The sequence below is a fragment of the Nipponia nippon genome, unplaced genomic scaffold (genome assembly GCF_047370975.1).
Source record: "Nipponia nippon isolate SJK-2023a ecotype South Korea unplaced genomic scaffold, ASM4737097v1 scaffold_3, whole genome shotgun sequence".
NCBI lineage: Eukaryota > Metazoa > Chordata > Aves > Pelecaniformes > Threskiornithidae > Nipponia > Nipponia nippon.
This window is the reverse complement of record NW_028262347.1, coordinates 56,714,686-56,742,168: the sequence shown is the minus strand read 5'-3', so window position 1 is coordinate 56,742,168 and position 27,483 is coordinate 56,714,686. Positions and strand designations below refer to the sequence as shown.

Here is a 27,483-nt window from a genome sequence, read left to right as displayed (position 1 = left end):
GAGAAATAAGCTTTCCTTCCTTTGCATCTGTTAACACAATACTTCCAGCTCCAAACCTTCTTCAGGGTAACCATCTTATCTTTCTTCAGACTACAGCAACGAAGAAATCAGCTAAAATAGTACCTTAATGAGTGTTGGTGGGGGCTTGGCAGCAGTAAGAGCCGCTCCATTGGTAAGACTAGGAGGCAGAAGAGGTGGAGGTGGCAGAGGCGGGGGTGGCTGTTCAGGTAGGAAAAGTGTTTCACTGGAGTCTGTGCTAATCTGCAATTGGGATGTACCCTGCAGGGACAGAAAAAGGCGTAATGAATACACATATGAGGAGGGAAAGAGTTTAAGAGAGCGCAGGAACTATCCACTTACAGGGAAGCAGCACAGGTTTCAAGTCATTCATCAGACTCTTTTAACCCACTGCTTCAGTTGTCCCTGAGAAGCAGCACAACTTCTTAGGGCAGAAAAGGAATCAAAATCCCACACCTGTATCTCCCAGCTTTGTCTGCCAGAATCAGTCACACACCAACACAGGCTGTATCACCAAGTAATGACTGCCCACATGGCACCACTACGGGGGCTTCTGAATAACCAGAGGACTTCACCGACACCACACAGAACTAAGACCCCTTGTGAAATCTCACAGACTATACCTTTTAAGGGTCACTTGGTCTCACTTTTTAGGATCCTGCCACAAATCAGCAGTAGCTGTGAAGCTCCAGGGCACTGCAGGAGGCAACTGCATTCTCACCTGAGCTAGTGATGTGCCAGTGGTGCTAGGGAGAGGCTCACAAATCCGAGAGTCCATCGGCGATGGGACAGACCCCTGGGACTCATGGCTGGCTGGCTGTTCTGGGGAGAGGGCATCACTGCTGTCCTCATCAAAGGAGGAATTGTCTGCAACCTTTGGGTAGTTCACCTGTCCAACTAGAAACACAAATATCAACTGTGGTCTTTAAAGTGGAATAAGAAATCATTTCACTTGACACTAGATGTTTCACAAAGATAATGAAGGCATGGAGAGAGTTGTGTATGAGCTGTGCTTAAAGCACCAACCAAAAATGAGACAACAGAGCCCAAACTGGATCAGTTTTAAGTGTAAACATTCATCTCTGCTATTAGTACAATAAAATGATGCAGACCGAGGTGAACCATTTCCCTTGCTTCTTAGCCAGACAAGATCAGGACGTATAACGAGAGCTACTTCACTCTGCCCAAACCCAGATCTGTGACATGGCTTATTTGATTATCATTTGGCACCAAAGAAGAAGAAGGTTAGACAATTAAAGTTGAGTCATGGTTTCTTTGGTGTTCATCCTATGCGGTAGAAGGTAGAATCCTTCTTCAGGACAGAATCCCAAATTGTCCTCTAGTCTTATAAGCAACAAGGGCTATGAATTAAGTGGTGGCCCTGACTGCTATTAGCATTTCTGCCTATCTACATGTTCAGTAGATAAATTCATTTGAGTGCACGTTTGTAATGCACTGATGTTTTTTAGGTTACATTATCTCAAATTAATCCTGGTAAGCGGGAAAATATTATAATTTGCACCTAACATAAAAGCAACGGAAATCCAGAGAGGTGTCAAAGTCAGAAGGAAGCCACATCTCTAATGCTCCAGTTCACAAGGTCACACTTCGTGTGCAATAGTGAAGGCAGGCTCTCCCACAACACTATCCTTTTCCTTTTTCATTAAAAGTATTCTGTCTTGCTCACAGTTGTATCCCATTTGTCTCTAAAGTAGCTGTGTGTGTTTGAGGGGATGAATAACCACAGACGCAGACAGACTCCTCAGTCTGGGGAGACGGGAAAGAGCACTGCTGAGGCAGTGGGAAGGCTATTCCTCAGCATTCCTTTCAGCCCTTGGAATGGCACTGGCATGATTTACACCTGTTCTGGTTTATTTTTAAAGGGGTTGAATCCTCTGAAGTTTTTAAGTTCACAGACAGCTTTTGTTTCATCACACCTGTTTATATTCTGTCTCCTCCCTGATCCAAGTAAGCCAGTGGGTTCTCCCTGACCAAGGCTGCTGACATGTTATACCAAGAGAGAGATTTTTAAGGAGAGAATCTAAGGAATGCAATCTTCAACAGTCTTTCAAGTCTTTAGGGCATTCAATTGCTTTCACGTTATGCTGGGATGTCCATACTCCTTATAATTTAATGTCTCTGTAGCACTATCTGGGCCAGAGGGAGTTCTGCTCTTCAGAATCCTCGGGGCTGAAAGGTTTTGTTTCCGAGACAGGAAAACAAGACCAACCATGGGATTGCACTCCCTTAAGCAAGCAGGTGAATTGATAGGAAATCACAGCCACTTACAGGAAATGCCCTCAACACAGATCCTCCTCTGGCCTTACCAATAATGGCTTCCTTCAGGCTTGATTCCACAGGCAAGATGTTCTTCTCCACCAGCTCCATGGGACCTGGCCTCTGCGCTATCTTCTCATTCAGGTCATCTGCCAGTCTGGCTCTCTTTAGCTTCAGCTGCTTTGCCTGCAAGGAGGGTTCAGCTGAGGTCTCTGTTCAGGGGAAAGTAAATAAAACGGCATCAATCCAGCAATGGTCAACCTATGCACTTCAGCAGTATTTTACTTCTATTCAGAAAGGTAACTGAAGGTAACAGTAGATAACTACAGAAAAACAGTTGCAGATAACAACAGATAACTATGCACTATAAAGATAATACAGATATTACATATATTTAAGTTACAAAGATAACTACAGTAGCCCTTGTGACTCCAGAATAGGACAAATTCTTTCTTTTCAAACTGATGTCACGCAATTCTCATTCACCTTTTCCCTTTCAGTTGTGTCCCAAGATGTGGTACTCAGCAGCAGCATAGTACCCCCTCTCTGAAATTGAGGTGCTTACTAACTAGATCAAATTTGCCTCACTCCCTCTTGGATATTTTACAGTGTCTTCCCTTAGTAGAAGAGCAATCCACAGGCATTCCATTTCATTGTTGCTCAGCTACACAAAACTGCACAATTTTGAGGTCACATAACAGATCCTTCTGAGAATCTCCATGCAAGCAGAGTTGAATCCCTCCCAAGAAATCATGCAATAAGCATGATCTTCTGCCTGCTCCCAACTGAAAGACAGACTTGGAGGTCAGAGGCAAAATAGAAAGATGTTAAATAAGTAATTATGATAAAGTTTATTGTTGATGTTTTCCTGTTTAGCACGTGTCATACCTTCCAGAATGTGCATTCTAACCAGCTCTGATCTCTCTGGCCGGGACCGGATTTTCCGTTTCAGATAGTCCTCTGTCTGCAGCAAAAATACACAAGCGAGAACCAATTTCAGTTGATCAGACACAGGAGTGAGGTAATCTTGGACAGCACAAACAAGAGAAACAACCACCTTTAGTTGTTACTGAGAGCTAAATAAACACAGAACAGAGAAAGGGCATATCTTCTGTCCCAGAGGACCCAGAGAATGAGCTTATTCTAAAGGTGACCTTCTACCATACATCGCGCCTCAGTATAAGAGTGCACTGCTGCCCCACAGAACAGAAACCGGAAAGGACTGAAGGGCTGAAGCCCTCTTTTCCCCTTTTATGCAACACCACTAACTTGTGTCAGGGTGAAATTTAAGACATTTCTTTTTACATTAAAGACAGATGCACTGGTTCCATTGCTCCCAGCAAATACTTTCATATGCTGCTGGCATTTGGGGCTGGCTTGTGGTTTGGGCATACTCTTTTATTTGTTTAAAGATATGTTATTTGTTAAGCTAAAGACCCCATGCACACCCATGGTGGGCAGAATCCAAATGTTATGACAAGACCCATTTAATTTCCAGGACTGCTTTTAGCTCTGTCTTTGGAGAATGCACTACAAAGCAATGTACAGAGATGACCCTGTCCAGGCTGAGCGTGTTATCCTCTACACAGCCAGATGGAAATCTGGGAGCAGTGGGTAACAGACTGGTAAGTACTGGCCATCAGAATGGGACTTCAGAGAAAATAAATATTAAAGTCAATCAGAAAACTGCACCACACTCACTCAATTGCCCACACCAAAATATTAACTTAATAAGAAGGTTTTAGGAAAAAAGAGGAGAAGCAGCAAAAGCCTTTGGGACGCTAGTCTTAATGCAAAGTCCACTGTTCCAATCATAGAATCGTTTAGGTTGGAAAAGACCTTTAAGATCATCGAGTCCAACCGTTAACCTAGCACTGCCAAGTCCACCACTAAACCATGTCCCTAAGCACCACATCCACACATCTCTTAAATACTTCCCAGGGATGGAGACTCAGCCACTTCCCTGGGCAGCCTGTTCCAGTGCCTGACTACCTTTTCAGTGAAGAAGTTTTTCCTAATATCCAACCTAAACCTCCCCTGGCGCAGCTTGAGGCCATTTCCTCTTGTCCTCTCGCTTGTTACTTTGGGAGAAGAGACCGACCCCTGCCTCGCTACAACCTCCTTGCAGGTAGTTCTAGAGAGCAAGAAGGTCTCCCCTCAGCCTCCTTTTCTCCAGGCTAAACAACCCCAGTTCCCTCAGCCGCTCCTCATAAGACTTGTGCTCTAGACCCATCGGCAATCCTTCCACAGAATTTAAAGTGCTAACACTCCCTTGCAGGTTTTAATCACAGCTGTTATTTTTTCACTTACATTGCTTTCACTTTTAAAACAAAACTTAGCCCAGCAGTCATAAGGGGGTTTAGTCCCCTGTAGGCTAATCAGAACAAAAACTATCCCCAGAGGCCTTTTGAGGAACAGAAATCACCAAGAAACCCCCCAGTTAGCAAAGGTGCCCCATGAAGTGTGACGTCTGGCTTCCTCTTTCTATAGAGCCAGAAGTCTGTGTGATTTCAGTGTTACAAGATTTTGGGGGGGATCCTCTCTACTAAATTTTCAATTTCTAATGTCCTAGATAAACAAGTGCACGTGCAGGTAACAGAGAAACCATATACCTTCCTCAAAGGTGGAACTGAGCTCCCCACGATAGGAGCATTTAAGGGCAAAACAGACACCATAAAAATAAAAATTTAAAGTATATGATGGACAGTGGGGAAGAAGAGTATCAGTGACTTCCAGAAAGAAGACTCCAGGGTAAGTCCAGGCACCATATTCAATGTTTTTCAGGCACGACTAGTTCACTGAGCATTAACCACCACCACATACAAGCTAAAGGACACCCCATCCAATACATCTCTGACTGCATAGCGCTGTATTACATCCAGAATATGAATGATTTCCTTCTGCATCTCATTAACAGCTACAGGATGCCCAAAACGTAAGAGATACTACTCCTGACTTCCCCAAAACATTAAAGAGCATATTGCATCTTACCCTGGCCCGCTCCAAACTCCTTCTTTGTTCATGAAATGCAGCTGGACTTTTCAGAGCTGTTGAGAGAAAAACATTTAGGGAATGAATTAGAATGATGGAAGTTCTCTCACTGCACGTCCCTTCAGGCCAACTAAGTTAACAAATGCACTGCAGCAACTGCCTCCTGCATCTTTCAACACACTGGACCAGATCTCCAGCTGGTATAAAGCGATGCGAATTGACATACTCCATTTGACAGCACAGGAGCTACAGGAGCTGACCTGGACTTTTTGTGGGCTACTGAAGAAAGTAATATGGGCTACACTTCTAGTTGAACTAGAAGTTCACTGTTCACAAAATTGGGTCCAAGAACATGAGTCAAAAACAGCCCCCCAACAAATGCCTTTTACAAGCTTCAACATGGAGTAAAATATCCAGGACCCTTAAGTAAGGGAATGGCACTGAAACATTGAAGAGATACATGAAATGGTTGGAAGGATGGAGGAGGACCCTAATGAACTGTAAATCCTCTTCACTACCTTTTAATGTCAAAGGAAGCTGCAAGTCTTCCCTTAATCTGCACCTGTGTTTTGTGTACATGCAAGGGCTGGTTACAAACTCTGCAGGTCCACAGGACATATATATTGCTCCATGTAAAAGAAACTATCGTGCAAACAGGAATACTTGGACAGGAAAGTACATCTGTCTGTTGACAGAAAACCAAGACTTGAGGAATTAACAGCAGCTCTCCATATAACAGACCTCCTCGCCCCCTCGGGCCCAGTATAAAACCAGAGCCAAAATGGATCATGTTTGAAGAAACTGATCCTCTGCTGTCCAGGACCATACTAACCCTGGAGGAATCTCTCACTCTGCCTGGCTCCTCTGTAGCACACAAAGCTCACGTCCCACAGTAAAACCAGAGAAAGAGGGTGACATTAGTTCTAACTCAGCAACAGTAAGTGTCACTAGCTCCTCACAGTTTTCCTGAATCCGCAAGTTAGCTTGTTTTTTAAAACAATCACATTGTGGCTTGTATTCAGAACTAGCTGAAGGGAACACAATAATTTATTTTCATATTTGTGAAATACTCATATTTAAAACTGCCTGGTGAAGTTGCTAAATTGCCATCAAGCTAAACAGCAAAGTTAAAAAAATTCAGCTTTAAAGATAAGTTGCAAGTCTTCTGAAGACAGAAGTCTAAACTTGTACCGTTAATAGCTCCAAAGTATTGCATCTAGGTCCTATGAAATATAGTCTACTCGTATTATTTTTCACTTAAGACCAATGATTAAATATTTCTCAAATGTCACTTCATAATGAAATCTCAAAAGGCTATTAAAAAATAAAAGCCCTTGCATAAATGCAATGTAAGAAACTACTTCTAATGCATGTATAGACTTATAAACTCTTTCCTACAGAATAAAACAGAGCAGGCAAAGACAAAGTGTTAAGACAGACACACGTTCTGCAAAACATAGACAGAGTCCCTCTAGGCTCACATCAATGGGGTAAAGAGTAGAATTTAGTCCATATGCCAGGAACACACATTCTGAACACACCAGGGCATCATAGACAGGATTCAGACTACAAAAGTGAATGAAGAATAATTTGTAGAATAAATTCACAATAATTGAGAACTAACCATAGCGAGTGAGTATACAGACCCCTACAATGATGGGGCAAATAGTTCCTGTTCAGATTAAAGGTAGTTTTGTACAATCTGGTTATGGAGAGAAATCACCAGAGAAAGTTATGCAAGCTGTGAAATGGGAGTGCACTGATTGCACTTTGGGATAAACCAAAGAAAGGGCAGAGATGTGGTTTTGCAATAACTGCAAAAATAATACAAAAAACTTCACTGGCTAGCTGAGACATCAACTCCCAGGCAGTCTGACCATCACACTTCAATGAAGAGCAAGCAACAAATAATATTGGGAAATACCCTTTTCAAGCTGCATGAACTGCTTGTGAATATGCACGTGCTTGAACTTAAACACGCGTTTCTTTCATTGTATGCATATCACAGAAAAGTGAAATAAAAGTTCAGGTACAGTTGGGCAAAGATACCATGCAATATATAAATCGGTATAAAAATCTATCCTGGAGACAAGCAAAGCAGACCTCATCTTGAGTCTTCAAAAGCTCTCTACCACTGGAATGTGCAGGCATGACAGTAATTCTTTACTCTCCCTTTCCTGCCTACCTCTGCCGTCAGTAAGAGGCAGCGCATGAACTTTAAGTGACATTTCCCTGACCATAGCAAATGGTCAGGAAAGTCAACTGCAGGAGTTCAGCTGATTTCACAGACGGTCCAAGAAAACTCTTGCATACAGAAGAACAAAGCAAGAAGAAAAGAATCCCCAAGTAAAAAAAAAAAAAAAGAAAAACCCTCCCCCAAATCACACACACATTAAATAGTAAGCAATGCAAAACTGCTACAGGAAGAATCTCGTAAAGAACAATTTCAAACTCTCATGACTAGTCCTCTGGAAACAAGCACTGGGTTGTAGCTGTCTGGGCTGGCAACATGACAGAGGACTTCATATTCGACCTCTGAAAATGTCAAGAGGGCACCAATCCTTCACTGCTTCCCTCAGCAATCTAGGATGGGGCTGACATGTCAGAAGAGGGTGTCTATTGTAAAATTATATTCCATTCAAAGTTAACTAAGCCTTGCACATTTTTCTGGCTTTGAAATGACTACATAGCCCAGAGCTGTGGAGCAACCGTTAACTTTACTACAGCAAATGGAAAAAAAGAAAAATCTTATGAAGACCTCTGAAGCAGTAAGGCTCTGGGTAAGCTCTACAGGAGACCCACAATGCAGATATGTCCCTCTTCCAGTTCCCACCACTGCCCTTCCCGGCCACTCGGCACTGATCCCTGCAAAACTATTCCTGCCCTCTGTACCCTGCTGGCTTGCTCACCCAAGTGCTGCTTTATCCATTCCATTCAAAATTACCCATATTCATAAATCTCTACTGTTCTCAGCCGTATCAGCTATTCTGGCTCATTCTGGCGGTGTACGCAAATGAGCGGCTTAGCTGGTGGAGCAGAAGCAGTGGTAACCAGGTAGGCATGGGCCAGCACTTCTGTCACTGACATAGGATTCATGTCCACAGCTCTTGGTACCTGAAGCAGTGGATATAACCACAGAAAACAAGGATGAAGAAACTCCAATCACCTAATCCTTTCTGACTGCTCAGGCTGGATAAAATATACTAAACTATTCCTTACAGTAGTTTGTCTAACCTGTTCTTGAAGACCTCTCATGAAAAAATGCAATATTATTGCAGAGGAATCATTCCAGTGCATAGGTGTCCTTACTATTTAAAAACCTTTCTGAATGTCTAACTTACATTTCCCTTCCTACAATTTATACTCATTCTTCCTTGCCTTACCTGCAATCATTACAGAGAAAAATTTATTATCTTCCTCTTTGCGTCTATCCCTATATATTTGAAAACTTTGGTCTTTCTACAGTCTTCTACTATGTAAAATGACCAAAGCCAGCTGTTTCAACTTTCCCTTATAGATAACATTTCCCAGCCCTTTGCTTGTTTACTCTTTTGGACTCCGTCCATTTGATCTGCAATTCTCTTGAAGTATAGTGTCCAAAATTGGGTACATATTCCAGCCTAGGCTTTATCAGCTTTTATAGAGCTAAATGATTATTAAATAACGCTTCTCAGATATATGTCCCAGCCGGTTTGCCTTTTTTGTGTACATAAAATGCATAACATGTTCACTTGTGCTTGGCTCACAAACCATGAAAGGCCTCCAATCGCCTTCTGTAGAACTGCTATCTAGCCAGCCATTCTCCATCCTCAACTCATGCCACTTACTAGATATACCAAAATGTAGAAACTCTGCATTTTTCTTTGGTTTTGTCCTGTATTTCTCAGCTTCTCCAAATATCGTGAGTCCCAATCCCGTCCTCCTCCCAGCCTACTAACCTGCAAGTTTATAAATATGCGCACTATTCCCTTGTTTACATCACATTACTGAAAATACAAATGGTATCAGACATGGGCCTCCTCCCTCCCCACTCAAAAACCCTGCCCAACACATCCTCCCAGTCTTGACACCAAGCCTTTATTCCAATACTGTTCCCTCACCAGTTGCACGTACGGCTTTGAGTTGTCCCAGCTTGCCTACGAAAATGTCAGGCAAGCCTGTGTCAAGCACCTTACTAAACCCAAGAACTGCAAAAAGACATTTAACATCTGCCTTCCTGTGGGGAGGCAGTTCAACAGATGTTTAGTCTGCTGGTAGAACCAGCTTAAGTAATGACCTCTTCTTCTCCCTCCCCCGTGTCCCATCCATTTCTGCCTCACCACTGATGGGCCGATTGTACTCCTGCCGCACAGGGAGCCATACCAGGGAACTGTCACCATAAAGCAACTCCAGCACCTCCCCATGGTACTTGCCCCTTCCCCAAAAGAGGTACTAGTTAACTCGGTTCGAATCCTTGATCTGTCTAACTGCGTGGCCAGCTTTGCTAGCAAAACTTCAGGTGAGCCCCTGATGAGAATAGAGTGCTGCCAGAGAAAAAAAAAAACTTGCCAAACTACAACAGTAGTATCAGCTGTTGAGAGTTTTTGTTTTCCAGTGTATGCAGAAAAAAACTCCTTGATATTTCTCTGCTACTGGGATATTTGAGAATGCAGAAGTAACTTCTGCAGTGCCCAGTTTCAGTTAGGTGTACTTTTTGCCTGCCTTTCTGATTTCGTTTCTACATGATATGGGCGTGGTATTTTCATCCTCAATAAACTGCGGTTACGCTTTCTGCCCTCGTTCTTGTACCTAGGCCTGGGACAAAGCATGTTAGCCCTCAGTTATGCTGACAAAACCGTTTGTGGACTCAGATCACAGTTGTTTTGAAAGAGTTATTTTAACCTGGACTGGTATGCTGGTTTACAGCATGGCTCCACAAATAATAGTGTCAGCAAAACTGAGCAAACACTGCCCTGCCAGACAAAGTCAGACAGCAGAGGCTGTGTTTAAAGCCAGCGCTGCAGCAGGAGCCCCCCGTGCTGCTGAACCACAGCCCCCATGTCTGCAGACTGCCCCATCCGCCTTAGGAAAACAGCTTGATGTTATGAATGGCCGAACAAGCACTAAAAATGGTTTAGTGAAAGAACAGAAGGGACAAGAACATCACCAACAGGGTCTGGGGCAGCACAGTCCAGCAGGGGCCCCTCACTGAGTTGTAAATCCTTCTGTCCCACTCAGACAACCAGCTGGCAATTTGCAACATCTACTGTTGTAAGGATGAGCTTGATACCCCTCACCTTTAGATGACTGACAGCAGGACATGATTTTCCTACCACAGATGGGTTGGCGAGCAAGGATCTCATGAAATTCTCACCACATACATCCTAGTTTTTTTAGTCTCTCTGCTACTTATTGTGGAGCATTTTGATGCTTCATCACCAGAATTCCTGAAGCGTTAGTATCTTTGTGGTCACACCCTTAGCTACCATGAGAAATCTCCCTGGAGATCAATGATGCAACTTTTTTGTGCCTCCACCCTGCTTCAAAAATGTTTGCAGCTATACATTGCAACTACTGTCCTTCTGTCTGACACCCTGAGTTAAGCAGCAGCACAGAGGACCATCTACGATGATGCACACCTTTCCGTACAAAGCACGGAGATGGAAGTTGCTAATCTTTGATTCAAAGCAATGTACTAATTCCTGTGAAACAGGGTCCAAAACTGCAATGCATGAATTCAGTGTTCCCTCCGTCCAAGACACTTCTTTGAAAATGGCAATGTATGAATTAAGGGAGATAACTGCTGCAAAGCATCAAACTGGTGCTGCTATGAACAGACTGAATCAAGGCCCAGGAATCAAACCCAAATCTCCAATATACAGCAGAGACAAAAAGCCAGGTAAAATGCTGCTAACATTTTCTGCTCAGGGTTTGCCCCGCAGCATACAAAAGCAAGTGTCAGCCTTGCAAAGCTTTCAAAGATAGTCATATGCAGATCTTCAAGTTCCTGTTACCTAGTGTGAGAAATAAGCGGAATCAGAACCAAATTCAATCACTCTAAGAACGAAACACAGCAGGGGAAGGGGACTGACCCAACTGCTGAGAAAAAGAGGTCAAAATATTTGTACACCCTGCATTTGCTTATGCAACGGACAGAAGACACGAAGGTTTGCAAGAAACCAAATAAAGGGAAGAAAGAAAGAAAGGCAAAAGGGTCTTCACATGCTCTCACAGCTCAAGTGTCTAGGGGAGGAGGACAGGCTGCAAAACCTGCAAATTGGTAAGATCACTACTGGAGGCTATCAGATGTGTAGGCTGACAGAGGAGACAGCACAGTATCTAGCTCATCATAGACAACACGGTGATACGTGAACTGCAAATGAGTTGGTCAGACAACATGCAATATTTGCAGAAAGGCTACTGATTCAAGTATTCTGCTCTTCAATTAGATCAGTTCCTGAGGGAAAGGTAAAATCTTCCTTTGCTATGACAAAGAGAAGCTCGTGTCATGTCCAAACCCAACCTCCGACATGCTGACTTAATTCAGAATGGCAAAAGGCCTGCTGCTGCAGCTATTCACCTCTGCTCTCAACCAAATTCTAGTTTCTCTCTCTTGTTTACTATGCTTTCGTAAAAAGATGAGATAAAGTTCTGCAAATAGACTCGATGACTTCCTCTGTCGGTTCAGGGTGGGGCTCCCACCCCATAGCATTCGGTGTGTAGCATTTCGTAAGAGACACAAAACTTGAACCACAGATCAAGGCAGTTGGCACTTTCTTTCCCCCTTCATCTTCACCCCACTTCCAAAAAGCATTTCTTAGAGCATGGAAGAAAAAAGTATTCCAAAACTGGGACACGTGCACAGAAGGAGCCATCATCTTGCCAGTGGGGCAGTATCAAAGAGCAGCATGCTGTAGAAATACGGAAAGGGGGTGGGGAATACACAGGGGACAGAAAAGAGATCTCCATCAGCACCCTCTTCTCCTTACGCAGCTCCAAGGAGTTTCACATCCAGTACACAGACTTGATCATACTTGAGAACTCTTGCTGATTTCATACCCCTGGCATTGGTAAGAGCCCTTGGATTAAAGCTAAGATCTGAGTATCAAGTTAAGGATAAGAAAAGAAGCCACAACTGGTAAATTGTGATTATTCAAACCCCAATATATATATATAAACTCAGAAAATTCAAAATTAAGATTGACCTAAAAAGAACAACCCAAATATTTTTATGAAGGTGAGAAACACATCTCTGGCAGCCAAACAAATGCAGCTTTGCCCTTCAGTGACCCCCTTCAAGCACAATGTCATTGTTATTAAAGAATTACGAGTGTTTCTAGTCTCAAACTGAAGAAAGGCTGGAGAAAGGTTCTTCCCCATATTGTTACTGTTGCCAGCACTGCCAAAGCATGGCATTACAGTTACAATGCTATGGCTTTACAGAGACTTCCCTGTTACTGAGCTATTCCAATCAATAGAGATACGGCACAGAAGACAGCACCCAAATAAAGGCCATGTTAGCTAGACTGTTTGGTGAGGCTCACGCTGTTGTGGAAGCCAGAGCTGAAGAAGTCCTGCCTCCCTGACACCCCATCTCATAGAGCCACTCCTTCTCCTGCATCAACACACGTGAGCCTGCACAGCAGACTGGCTCACAGAGCTGCTGCTCCCCAAAAAAGCCACTTTCCAGCTCCCTGAACTAGGCTTGCCCTGGTTGCATGAGCATCCGCGCAGGTGGGACTGTGGTACCCTGCCTCAGCTCAGCTCACCATGGAGCCATGCACCACCTAAGCTGCTTCCAACGCCTGAACCAAGCACCTCTCCAGAGCCCACGTCCGCAACTCAGCAAAACTGTCAGTAACTTTATCACGGCGGTATCTCCTTTACGATACAGCTGAAGTGTAAGATTTTCATTAGTTTTAACCGTGTGAAAAGCCTGAAGTGTAGGTTTGTCACAGCAAACATGCAAAATTATTGACAGAAAGGGCTAAGATTTTTCAAAGCCCAAGACTGAGTTACTTTAAACTCTAACACATATGTGTAATTTCTCAGAAAGTTCACTGTCTTTAGGAGCAAAATAGAAATTATCACCCATGGTAACAGTTATCAGATGTATGGGTGACTACGGCTACAGCTTTCTGTCAAAGAACATTTACAGCAAAAACAGATAGTATAACCTGCTCCGTCCATCCCCATTAACTCTTGGCATTCAAAAGACATTACCTAAATCCTGAACTGAAAAATAAAAAAGATGAAAGAAAGCTTCATTACAACTAGGAGGATTATGCCACCTCCAAACTGAAGAGGAAAAGGGAGATAAGGAATTTCTAGTGAGAAGCCTTTGATCCATGCATTCCTAGACCAGACTTCATGCCTGCCTCTTGGATGGATAATCGCCTTTGCAAACTCTTACGACAACTTTACGGAGTGCCCAGACCAGGGGAGGAGTGGGGCCACGAGAAGAAAAAGGATAGACCATTCCCAGCCAACGAGTAAGAATGAACCCAAGATGACTGTGGGAACATGAAGGGGAAAAAGCTGTTACTACATACCAGATTTTACTCCCCTGAATTATTATGTTTCTTTTGCAACCGGCAGAGTTAAATCTTTTATCATTGCAGGGATCAAGGACTAAACGCAGCCTACCAAACCCCTGAGAACAGCCTTTTCTTTCTATAACTTTAGAAAGGGCAAACAGCACATTTCCATTACTAACAAAATGAACTTTCCTATTCCAACCATGTCTCATTAATCACAGACGATATAAACACATGGAAAACAAACACAGAAAGCTATCTAAAAATATAAACAAACCAGGTGCAGTTATTAGGCCCCTGACAACGAGGCTCTCAGCTTAAATGCACGGACTCCTTCTCCACACAAAGCCTCACGGCTTTGAAATTGTGCTTCAAGAGAAGAGATCAAAGTCAAAGAGCCAGCAAATCATTCCTGGGAGACAAGTTACAGGTAGATGATCAAATTAAAATAAAACCAGTTACAGATTTCTGTGCTACATGCCACAAACAGAAATACAGCTGCAAGTGCCCTCTACAGCTTTTGTTTGTTTTCTGATACCTGCTTAGTGTTCCAGCCTTACTCTCAGAGTATATCAAAAGTCTCGCTGCAGCCTCTGTTTTTGAGGTCTCATTCTGTACACAACGAGCCAGGAAATAGCAAGGTTTCAGAGGTTAAATGAAGTATTAAAAAAAGTTGTTATTATTTTTAGATCTCAAAGACTTGACAGGTTTGGACATTTTATTAAACAAGTCTGGGAGTAATGATATTTACAGTCCATACATTTGTTTTTAACTCCTTATCCTAAATGAAAGTACAGTTTCAGCTTGTTTTGTGGAAAAAGGGTATGAAAGTGAAGCAGTCACCAGTGGGCAGAATAGCAGACACTAGATGGCAGGGAAGTAAAAATTTGTATTTTTGTTTCGTTACTATAAATATATTCCAAAAACTATAGGGAACGTCACTACAAAGACTTGATATGTGAAACAGTGAGAGAATGACCGGAACATGTTATGCAGCAGAGATAGGTAAAGCAGGAAGAGCTCTTTCGGGGTGTTAAAGCAAACGGTTTATCTGCAGTTCAGATGTAACACACAACGATCTCAAAATGTTGACTCCGTAGCCAGACTGCAACACTTCTAAATCAGTAAAATTCCACATAGGCGTAGCAGTTCATCTTCTATCCTAGCCTTTACGTAGAAGATAAAATATTGTTGAGACATTAAGAATTGCACCTGAAGTTATCAGCATGACTGCAGAACGATTCCTGCCATGAAAAATACTGCACATGTAGATAACCGTGTATGTTCCAACAGCTTACTGCCTCTCCTTTTTTTGACATACATCAAAAGATGCTCATATTTCACAATTAAGAGGTAAACAATTTTAAAAAGCTAGGTTTTTTGTTCTGTTTTGTTTCTGACAACATTTAATATGTTCTGCTGTAGCTATTGTTTGTGACAGGAACCAGAAGTTGACTATATCCTCAAAGGACAGGCCTCCTTCAACTACAGCCCCATATACTGTATTGACGAGTTTCAGGTTTAAAACTGGCAGCTTAATAAGAAAATACGAACGTGAATAAAATATTAAATATAGAGCTATGCAATAAAGTTGGAAGTGCATAATTTTCATCAGCTTACTTCTTTAAAATTGAGACATGGTTAGACTATCAGGTAAAGGCTAAAGCAGCAATTTAATTTTTAGCGACCCTACACAAACACAAGTGTGGATGTACAGCCAAATTTGGGGGTTGAGGTGTTAAAGTCTAGAGACGTGGTTTAACTTTAGAAACTCTCAAGTGGCAAGCATTTTGCTTCATGAAATCAACACCTCAAAGATCCTTGTTTTCTTGTGATGGTAGCTGTGCTGGATGCAGAAGACCAGTTACAAGCTTTGCCTGGATGATGATCAACACTGATATGCCAAAGCATAACCTGTGTTCTGTATCCTCAAATCACTAAGTGTCCACAATAAATGGCAATTCCTTTAGAATTAATTCTAAGCAATGTCTCACAGCCCCCCAAAAAAGCAAATACTGTATTTCAGTTTTGTAAGAAATATTACATTTTCTCCATTAATCTTACAGCTACAAAAAAAGCGCAGCCAGTGATATGAGAGGCCTAATAAGATTATAATCATTAGACTGCCTGCTGTATTACAGTCATTCCTAATCGCGTGACATGTTGCAATTGCCTGATGGCACACTCCCCTCGTGTAGTCCAGAGGTAAAATACACTCTCTTCAGGAGAGTCTGAAACCCAGCAGCACAAGATTCACAAATCTTGTATTCCAAAATACACTCAAACAACTAAGAGGCTGCACGTCCAAGCAGAAAACTGCATCGGAGTGTTGGTAACGCAGACCTATAGCATGGAAACATCTCAGCGCCTGTAAAAATAGTCACATTAGAAAAACAGCGCAAACTCCATCCTGTTTGGATCCTACATACATTCATGCATTCTGCATATATCGCATCCTGGAATGCAAACATACAGTCAGAGTAATGGGATGTGGGCACAAAAACTGGCAAACATCCAATACCCTGAAGCGAAAACGAAGCTCCCGGAAATTCTCTGCCTGTACTGCAGCCACCCTCCTAGTTTTCAGTCCAGACGATGCCCTTTTCAAAGGCTGCCTCTGTCATCTTTCAGATATTCACAAAGCAGTGCTACAGAGCAACAGAAGGCACATTCCCAGAAATTATCTTCTACTTCTCTTTCACCCACTTATGTGAATCTGATGGTCACAACGGCAGATTTCCTGCAGGATTCTGCCACACGACAACCTTGCTTGCTTGCCTATATTTTGTGTTTGCAGCCAGAAGCCAAAGATCCCGATGGATAAAACAACGGGCATGTGAAGCTTTAAACCTTGCAAAACAGAAGAAGCGCAACATATTTTGCAAGGCAGAGTATTGCTACATTTGCCAAATGTCTTTCCCCTAAAAATTTTTGCTGTTTTAGTTGAAGATACTTTCCACATGTCTTTCTACTCAGATGCACGTTAGCTACTGTTTTAAATATTCTTTTCAAGGGTGGAAAACTGGGTGTTTAATACTCCCCCCAAAAACCTTACAATAGCTGTAACCTTGAAATTCGGCACTGTAAAAACTGACAGCATCTGACTTCTACAGCATGACAAGAGTTCAAAGAGTTGAGCATAAACAGCAGTTTTTGTTTAGCTTGCATTTTATGAGGACGAGAAGATGAAAATCACCTCTGCACAGCTACAAAAAAATGCAAAGAGCAAAAAAGCTTGTCTGTTTGCACTATCAGAAAATAGGCCAAAACGTGAATAAATATGAAAACTCAGCTCTCCTTGTTTCTAGATACAGTCCTTCTAGCTCAAATCACTGGTATGTCAGATGCAGATGAAGATTTGCTTCCCACCTCTTTTCTATGGGCAATTGAGAATTTTAATCTTCAACTAATGAATCCTGCTACTAGTAAAAGGTTACGTAAAGTGATAACAGAAAAGGAAGAGGAATTAATGAAGCATAAAACCCAATTATTTTGAATCCTCTGTCACTGCTTATAAATGCTTTGTTTCTTACTACAATACACTAATCTTTTAGTGAAGCATAGCCCTACTGTAGGTAGCTGGTGGGTTGGAAAGGTTATTCAAGCAAGATTAAGTGTACTTGGTAAAAAAATGTTGAAACATTTGCCTTTCCTCTCTACCATATAAACAAAATTCCACATGGGAACAAAGTAAGCAAGTCCCAGCTCTGCTCTGAACAAGCAAAACAGGAGTGGTGTGACTCTCACTCTCACTTTAATGGGACACCAACGTGTCTTCTCCCACTCCTCAGGTTTACAGCGTCCAAAAACCTTGTGTTGATGGAAGCCTGAAATACAATTTCTCGTTTAGGGCACCAAGCTGAATCTAAACACCATGTAAGACTTATATTGCAGTCAGGAGAACCAAAGGTACCAAAGTAAGTTTGCACATTAGATAGCTTTTAATGTAAAACAGAAACTTTTACTTCTCCCATACGTGTTTCATGGATTTTTCCACACCTGTTTGGCTACAAGATCCAGGAACTGATCTGTATTAAAGGCTAATCTAAATGAACATGTAGGAAAGCATAGTAAGGCCAAATCTGCACAGAGTAACAGTTGATGCTGAGGAACTGACATCCACACTCTATGCGTGAAGGTGAAACGGGAGGTGTTGTGCCAGACAAGCTGTAGTCTGGTCCCATGGACTGCATGCATATTCGCTGTAAGTAGAATATTTTCCGGTTTACTTTCATCCCAATTTAATCCAACTCTCAAACTTCATTTCATGGTGCAAAGCAAGGTACAGTAGGCAGATGCAATCAGGAGCTTCACTTCAAAAGCACCTTCCTGATGCAAGCTATAACGCTAATGTAGATACAACTGCAACTACCACAATTGTTTCAAGAGTGTTAAAGCTCTCCAAATGGAAAATAAAGGCTAGAAGCCAACCAGTGTTTCACATGGAAAGAGCGCTCCAGCTCATTTCATTCAGCACCAAACCATCCTCTGTATTCCCACGTTTATATTTTTGTTAAATCATCATAAAGGGCTGTGTGGGGCTTGGTTCCTGACTAACAAACTCAAGAAGGAGACATGGGGCCCCGTATAGCCATGTTTAGTAGCAGATGACAGAGGAACAAGGTTAAGTACCTAAATGTTTTCACAGACAGGGGGTACAGGGCAGAGAGATGAAAGAATACGGATACCTGCACATTCCCAGTAGTAAGTAACAATGTCTGTTCTGAACTGCTGAAAGTAGAAGCAAAGCTGTCATGGCTCTGAGACACCTTCAGGAGGAACATGGCCCCTAGTCATCCTCTGTACTTCTCAAAGCAAAAGTCCCATTTTTAACCTAAGTATCACAATTTAGCTCACATCTGATCTTCTCATTAAAAATGGCCCAGGCAAATAATGTCTTAAACATTTCCCTATGTGTGGTTATTTCCAATCGGCAGGTATGGGTAAATGATACCATGACTTGGAGGGAACTAATTTCAAATCATGTTTAGAACAGATCTGCTAAAGTGTTTTTTCTCCATTGCAGAAAGGACCTTTTCATGTGTCGCCAATATTTTCACAATGATATTTCACTGAGCATTCTTCTTTGGTCTGTCATAAAACTCACATATAAGAGACATAAATGAAGCAACGAAGGCCACAAGTCTGCAAAGACTAGTTATTTAGGCTATATTTTAAGCAAATATAAGACTGACTAATTACTTTGGGTGCCTTACTTGAATTACTTGCAAGGGCCTCCTTTTCAAAGGGCCCGTAAAACAGACCCCTCTCAGGAATCACAAGTTTGGCCAGCCACACTTTGAAGAAAGCCAGTACTGAATATAACTTAATACGGTATTTGCATACATATCCACCTAAAGCAGGAGACCACAAAGAAGTCAGGAACATTTTCTTCTGGGAAGCATTAGTAAAAGGGCACAGTCACTGGGACACTAGTCTTTCATCCAAAAACAAGTAAGTGTATTCTGTAGAAGCAAGTATACGAGTTCCCCAGGTAAAAATAAGAAGACAGGCAGAAGACTGGTACTATAACCAGACAGGACAATCTTTCCGTTTTGATCTGCTAATAGAATTTTAAGTAGGGGTCCCAGAAACATCTTGAGTATGTCACTACCTTCCAGAGAGCCACTTCAGCTGGCAGAGTGCTGCTGACAGGTTCTGTTCATTCAGATGGAGAGCAGACAGCCTAACTTCACGCCTTTAGCAAAGTCTAAGCCACATCACTGTGTCATATTACAGTGTGCACCCCAGAAAGAGAAGGAATGAGAAACTCCTCATTACTACACTGTCTTCAAATAAGGTTTGTGAAATGGCAGAGGGGGAAAGTTTTTGAAAGAAGAAAACATATACCTGATGCATTGCCTTTTACTAAAGCTGTTAAGTGAAACTGAGACGACCTCAAAAATAAAACACTTGGGTCTTTGGTCTTGCTTCAAGTTGTTACCTGTAAGTCATCTAGTTCGGAGGCACCAAAGCATGACAAAACTATTTGTCAGATATCTTTTTGCATTTTGGGGGGGGGGGGAGGGGAACAAAACAAAAAAATACCTTCTCCAACACTAACCTGACAGTGAATTTATTAAAGCTTGGCAGTAGGGTATATCCTATGTGTCCACCCAGACAAGTTCTCTGGCTCTGCAGATTTTTGCCTTCCCCTGCAGGAAGGGGACTGGCCCATAAGGCTCTTTCTAGCTATGTTTTCTAGCTACAAGCATACAACATGGGCCCTTGTTGGTTAACATCTTGTACGCACTGCCTGTTTTCACTCAGTTTATGGAATATGCACATACAAAGTTACAACTGCCTCAGAGGTCTGGGGAGCTGACAAACAAGAACAGAAACTGCAGAGGCAGGAAGCCTGTTAAAAGAGTGATTACCAGCATGTGTGAAGTATATAAGGCACTTCTAACATAGCATGTTCTCCAGAAGACTCTTCTCCACTGTGATCAAATGCAAACTTTGTTTTGGAGTACAGTTACACTTGGAGCCATTACTCTCTTCGTCAGTATCAGAGGTGGCCCATACCTAATCAACACTTCAGAAGGACCAAGTTGGGTGGGAGAGGGTGGGGCTCTTTCATACGATGTTTTTCATCCAGAAACAGAGAATCTGATCTTTCAAATCGTAAAACCATTCTCCGCTCAAAAACATGCATAAAAACACCAAGAAAAAGAGTTTAAGTGATACTTACGCGGCATGATCCCTTGGCTCACCAGCTCCTCCCGTGTGCGTCGCTGCTGGAGCTTCAACTGCAGCACTGCACGACAGCAGAGAGAGGGAAGAGAAGGAAACCCATCAGTGCAAGAAACAACCGAAGAGACATTTTCAAATGCATCTCGTTTTCTTGTTTGGATGCCAAGGTGCTAGCGAGCAGCAGAACAAAAAGACCCCCCTCCCACCCTGCTCCCCTGCACCACTGCAATTGCAGAAGTGGCCTTCAGCAGGCAGGTTTCCGTATTCTGCTGTGGGCAACAGGGAGAGGAAGTTGCGCAGGGTCTTGGCAGGGTGATAAAAATCCGCAAAGCCAAGCTTGTTTCTTAATTCTTTCTAGAGCACCAACTTCTTTCCAAACCATTAATATTAAAAAACAAAGAGAAACACCGGCTGACAGTCCTCCAATAAACACAGAGTGACACCCCAGCTGCTAATGACTCCTGAAAACTCTAATTACCATGTGTAGATTAAATTGATATGACAAAATTATTGGTCATTACTCTAAATTACAAGGCTGATTTCCTTCTTCAACTCAGAAATTCACCTTCAGAAACATCTCATGAAAGTGAAATATCTGGAAGTATCCTTGTTCCACAGCAAAAGGAATCTCTTATCACTAGAATTTTTCCTATTTATTTTAGAGTAATAGAACATATGCTTTATGTATATGAAATGCAATTATATTTTTTTTTCTAATGCAAATCTCTGGAATAGTCATAATTTCAACATTTAGATTATAACAGCAGTTTCCCTTTAAACTACACAATCAAAGCAATATTCTAGAGATTGTGCTTACAAACAAAGACACCTCCCATATAAAAGGGACCTTACAAAACCGAAGAAAAAAAATCAGATGCGCGCGTGCACACACATGTGCGCAGGCGCGCACACATGCGTGCACACACACACATCAATTTAGGACACCCTGAGTGAACATCAATAGATACTGAATCCTGCCTGCAGTCAAGCCCAAGCTCCTAAGTATACTCAACATAAAATATTACAGAATGAATGTCATGGCATCTTCCCTGTTTTCATTTCAAGTTCTCTGTCAAGCTTATGTTCGTTGTATAGTCCATATAAGAGAAGTCCACACAAACGTAGTGGAACCACCAGACAGCAAAACTACTCTACGGCCCAACTATACAATCTCATTATAACCCTTATGCTTCCTTTCTCAAGGACTTTTCTTGTCCAATACGTGCGTTTCATACATTATATCCAAATTTATACTGTATGGTCCCTGAAGTGGGGATCAAAAAAATTTAAGGAGAAGATACCACTTCATCTACTTACACACATTATCACATTTTACCTGTTTCTTTCAACCTCCTATTTGCAGTTTGCATTTGACTAAGATACATCTTCCAATAAGGGTTCTGGTCTTCATATGAAGTTAACAAGAGATCCATCTCTTCCTTGGTTGTTTGCACCGTGGCTAATTACCCTCACTTAAATGCACACTTAAATTTTCACTTGGAGTTGTCTGACTTCCACCTCCCTTGGCTCTTCATGTGCTTTTCTTTGAAAGGTTTATGACAGTGAGATTACATTTCCTACCTGTGGAGGTACTTCTATACACAGTATGCAACCAAGTTACCTCTCTTCTCTTTCTTAAACCAAACTAGGATTTCTTAATATATGCACCCTGGGCAGGAAACTACTTCCTTTAGTATGGGGAAGGCAGAGAGGGAGGGTGCACAGAGCACCATGCTAATTCTGTGTGGGATCAGCCAAGAGCCAGAGCGAGGAGGAGGGAACGCAGAGGGGAAGGAACAGGACCTTCGTTTGGCCATGAAACTGCAAACCGAAGTGGTAGTCCCAGACTCTTCCTCCCACCCAGCATGCGATCGCACTCCTACTTCTGTGCTAGCGTGAGGGCTAATACGGTCTCACGGCTGGTCTGTTCACAGCACTCTTCCTTTGCTGGATTCGTTTTGAGGTGATCAAAACCTGAATCAGGTGATGATGCATCTACACGAGCACTTGATCTAACAGCTTGCTGAGAGGGAGTCAAATCCCTCACTCCCCACATCATCTCTCATGTTGCCCTGACTGGTGGCTGGACTCACTGACATGACAGAGACCACAGCCCAACCAAAACGGGGAATAATTTTCCATCTCATTAGTGAGTTGAAGAGGACAACTGTATAGCCAGATATTTGCTAGCAGTAACATAAGGTGGGAGTAAGACTTCATCCTTCCAGCAGCGGTATGCCACTAAGGGATTTCAGCCCTATTAGGTAACGGCACATTAAGTCTCTCACTATATGGCATTATTTCCACTAGTGAGCCATTTCAGGGACTCATTTCCATACCTTAAATTAGCACATGTCACTAAATGTATACAAGCAAGGCACAGACCTACAGCACCAGGTCTATCTCCACAGCTTTAAGTGCAGATCTCATTGTGTGATGTCTTCCCACTTCCACAGCTAGCAATGTACGTTAGCTCTTTTTGCCACTTTGCTATTTACTTGCTAGGACCATCTACTTTCCCTCCCATTTCCAAGTATACCTACTATTTACCTTTCACCTCCCAGAGTTAGGGATTTTCAGCAAAAAACTCCCACACACGTGTGGCTGGCATTTTTCGCTCCTTGGTGCATAACTCTGCCCTCACCTGTATTTATTCACATTTTGCCCAGCTGTCTCAGTTTGCCTAAATGATCTAAACCATTTTTTTAATGTCATTATTTACGCCTCCACTAATCTTTGTTCTGTCCACACCATTACCGTCTTGCATTTGTTTCCAGACCGCACCAGGCTGATCCCAACTAGAAACGCTTTTCTGCTTTCTTTGATTACAGTCCGTTCTTAATCCACTTAAACAGTACTTCATTAAATTCAAAGATACTTTTTAAAACCAAAATCTACCACACTACTAAGTTAAAGACCTTATAAAAGTCTATTACACCCAGACAAAACCCCTAGCAACCAAATTTCATGTATCCAAACAACAAAATCGCATTTGAACAGACCTGTTTTCACATATTGAAAAGCTGAACAGCGTGATTATACTGCTATTCTTATACCATCTAAATTATTTATCAAATTTTCCATAGTTTTTTCCTGGAACTGATACCAGATTAGCCACTCTTTACTCATTCACCCTTTTTCAGTAGTGATGCAAAATGTTACTGGTCTTTTGCTCTTCTGAAGTCTCCCTGCTGTTCCCAGATTTATTAGAAAATTAGTCTCAGCCAGACAGCTAGAGACTTCATCAAATGACTTAAAATTCCCTTCCTGACTTCAGCTTCCCTTATGAATTTTCTAAATATATCTTATTTCTGTATCAGTTACCATCTACTACCCCTTTTCTCTACCCATTTTATGCATCTTTTATTTTTAAATACTATGTGCCTTCACAGCAAGAAGCTAGCAACTGTCAAGAGGACTAAACTGGAGAATACGAAAAAGGTCATTTTCTATACTTTTAATAGCCACTAAGTAATTCCTGGGATTTATGAATGTATATACATACATATTAAGCACAAGTTATAATCAGCACAGAATGCACTTTTTTTCCAATACAGCTTATTTTTGTGGCAGGGAGGAGAGCAAAAAGTATTACTTCAGTTCACTCCTGAATTCATTTTGGCTTAAATAAGTACTTGGAGTTCCCAACACCATTTCATATATTTAGGAGATCACCTGTTTACGTGTGCAAGTGTGTGAATTCTATATATAGATTAACAGATGTCCCAAGAGCCAATCCAAGGCTGTTGTACATGGAGCTCAGCCAAAGGTCTAGAATGACCAGAGAAATTCAAAGTTACTCAAAGACAGACTGGAGTGTCTTTCAATCACAAACCAACAATCTTCTGTTTCCTTTATCCCTCTACTTAAACTTTTAAATTAATTTTCAAATTAGGAATAAATCAGGTCATATAAAGGAGAGATATCTCTGCTGGCTAGAAAATAAGTTCCATACTGGTACCCTTCTACCCACCTCCTTCATTCAACTTGTGTCTATGCAACATTTTGTGGGCCTTGTATGCTTGTCTGATTTTCCCACACAAAAATGGGCATAATTTATTTATTTCACAAGTATGAAAAATTCTGAAATATAGTTAAAGTTTGAACAAGGTTTTTATATGTCTAATGAACCGTGCCAAGAATTAGTAAAACATTCCAGGGAAATCTGGGAGCTGGTATAGAGGACTGTTGCCAGCAGTTTAAGAGGAGGGGTAGAGAAGAATTGGAGGGGGGGGGTGTGTGGGGGGGTGTACTAAGAGACAAATAACATTACGATACACCTACTATCAACAGAGTTACACCGTTAGTGAAATAGAGCAAGTCATGATTATTTTTTGTTCACCCTACCACAGAACTGCCTTAACAGGGAACCCACAGGCATATTCCGAAGACCAGAGCTTACTCCTGCCTACTCATGGCTGGTGGCAGCTCAGAGCAGTATATGTGTAATATACAGAGGCTGCACCCATATGGACACTTCCAGGACACTTACAACTCTAATCGTAGTACAGGGGTGCATTAGTAGTAAGCACTAGAAAGAACAATGTTTATGATGAGCTAAGGTGTTTTTTGCAGCTTGTCATCTAAACCTGCAACAGCATGCCTGCACTTACACACGCATATCTGAAAGCCCTTCTATTTCTAAATCACACTTCGTGTTTAATAGTTTGGCTAGAACTCCTACAGAAACTAGACTCTGCATCTCAGCATCTCAAGAGAAAAAAAAAATAATCTCATCTTCGAGACTATGTCACATACCAGGACAGATTTACAACAACAAATTAAAAACATATTCTGCATTTCCTGTTTTTTTGAGAACTAGTGAAGAGAAGCCCACAGCACTCAACTGCAGCCCGCGGTAAGGCCCTGTGCATGTTACGCTGAATACTGACTTACTGCCAAAGGGGAGTCTGTGTTCATATTTCTACAAAACCTTTTCTTCTGAGGAATCCCCAGTGATACTCAAGGTCACCCAACCAAGGTAATGATTAAGCACAGCCATATGGCGGATTACAACAGACAGCACGAGCAGTAGCACAGAACAGGAAGGGAGGAAGGCTGCTACAGCCAAACGAAACCCTATAGAGAACCTGAGGGAGGCAGAACTCCCTGAAATTCAGGCGAGGATACCCGTACAAAAAGGGAGCGTGCAAGACATAAACCGCATATAACTAGATAGGCTGTATGCTCACAGACATGATTTATTGATTTTGTAAATTCAGTGAAAGCAGTTTGCCTGATAGAAAAATTCATCCTTGCAACGCAATCAATAAGCCATGTGATTAGAAAGAGAAACTACCGAAGAACAAGTGAAATTAGCCTAACTTCATTATCTAAGCTGAGGAAAGTGCAAGCGTAAGTAAATGCAGTAAAAAGCAAACTGTGCACTTCAATGCTCATAAGGGTTCAGGGTCATTTATTTGTATGCTGTTCAGCACCTCTGCACACCCCATTTGAAAGCCCTGTGCTACAGCATCCACTTAACTCACAAGGAAGCAGTAATAGAGCACGAGCTGGGATGGAAACCTGCCAGTTAGTTCATCAATACCTCTACCTTTCGGTAGTGATGAAGATTTTTAGGAGAATTTTCACTGGCCTAGCACTCAGCACGTAGGTCTGACTGGGTTTACTTTGTGAGGGTCAGAGACCACAGCCTAAGGAAATGGGGCACTAGGCCACCGTTTGCAGCCCACACATTTTTCAATTTTTCAGTACAATGTGTACACCACCATTAGATTAAACGAACAGCCTATATGCAACCAACGTAATTATAATATGCAACCATAAAAGATGACTTTGACGACATGGGATATTTGCTGAACAAAATCATCACAGCTGTTTGCGCAGAACTGGGGCCTCTAACTTAAATATCACAGTGCCATGTAACTACTGCTTTGAAGGGCGAAACCACTTTTCCACTTACTACTCGGCCAGCAGCAGCCATTCTAATTACATTGCAAAGAGAATATTTTTCCTAGTTTCTGATTAAATAGTCACATTTGACCAGCAGCCAATGCCTAATGGAGCTTTGGAATATGCAGCATATCAGCCGTTGTTTGCAGTGGAGGATACATCCTACATTTATGACTGAATTCAGTCCCTTGGAGATGTGATGAGAAAACCTTTCCTGTGCACCGAAAATGGTTTCTGAACATTTTTCAGCTGTGCCTGCTTACAAAACAAATGTTGACTTGCATTAGCCCTTTCATGCTTCGACGGGAAGCCAGATTAGATTCTGGTTCATACACCAGCAAGAGCAGCATCTGCTAAGCTCCAGTTGCAACACCTTTCTGTACAGAAGCAGCAAAGGGCGGTTAGTATTACCAAATTTTTTTTAGTGTCCACAAGAAGCTGTAAGAAAAATTCAGCTATGATAGTTTGTGATCAATGAGTGAGTATACAATGGTCAAAATTAATTTTGAAAATAACTCAAATCGCTGAGGTGGATGACTTATTTTTTTTCAGAGCTGCATTTTTCTGGCTCTGTCAACAACACCCCCCACATCACACAGAATGTGCTAGAATGGGGGTTACCAACAAAGAAAAGCCAACTTTTGGGGCCTTTTTTAAAGGCAATTTTGTGAGCCTAACAGCATTTTAATCCACTAACTGCTGATGGGGAACACACGCTGGCTTTGCATTTAAGCCGACTGTGCAGTTAACAGAGAAGCATTTAAGTGAAGCAGACTGTAAATGACACCCAAACTGCAGGGATTATATGACCGTTTGCTACCCTGGGAAGGGGATGCCAAAAATTCATGTCCCTCTGTGGGGTGAAGGAGAAGCAGCAGGTACACTGTTGATCCTCACAATTTGCAAGCATTCACTGTTGTTGGAAATAGCAGGCATACGGTTCTAGTCATCTCAATGCATTTTAAAGAAAAGCTTGGAGCAAGCCTGGGCAAAGGGACAGTTAAGCAGAAGTTTATTTCTTTACTATTTGAGACTATCTCACATTCCACTACCTCTTTTCTCTACTGTAGCAACA

At 42.0% G+C, this 27,483-nt stretch overlaps 1 protein-coding gene across 6 annotated transcripts in view; it reads right to left on the bottom strand.

The window, feature by feature from the left end:
• Positions 1-27,483, bottom strand: part of MRTFA (myocardin related transcription factor A) — a 101,081-nt gene that overhangs the window by 11,578 nt on the left and 62,020 nt on the right. For all 6 annotated transcript variants that reach the window (XM_087765689.1, XM_087765686.1, XM_087765688.1 and 3 more), the window contains 6 exons: positions 20,494-20,559; positions 5,287-5,342; positions 3,184-3,259; positions 2,346-2,507; positions 740-915; positions 124-279 (listed from right to left, as the gene is read on the bottom strand). In XM_087765689.1, the coding sequence (XP_087621815.1) occupies positions 124-279; positions 740-915; positions 2,346-2,507; positions 3,184-3,259; positions 5,287-5,342; positions 20,494-20,500 (633 nt within the window). In that variant the 5' untranslated portion in view covers positions 20,501-20,559. The remainder of the gene's footprint in view (positions 1-123; positions 280-739; positions 916-2,345; positions 2,508-3,183; positions 3,260-5,286; positions 5,343-20,493; positions 20,560-27,483) is intronic.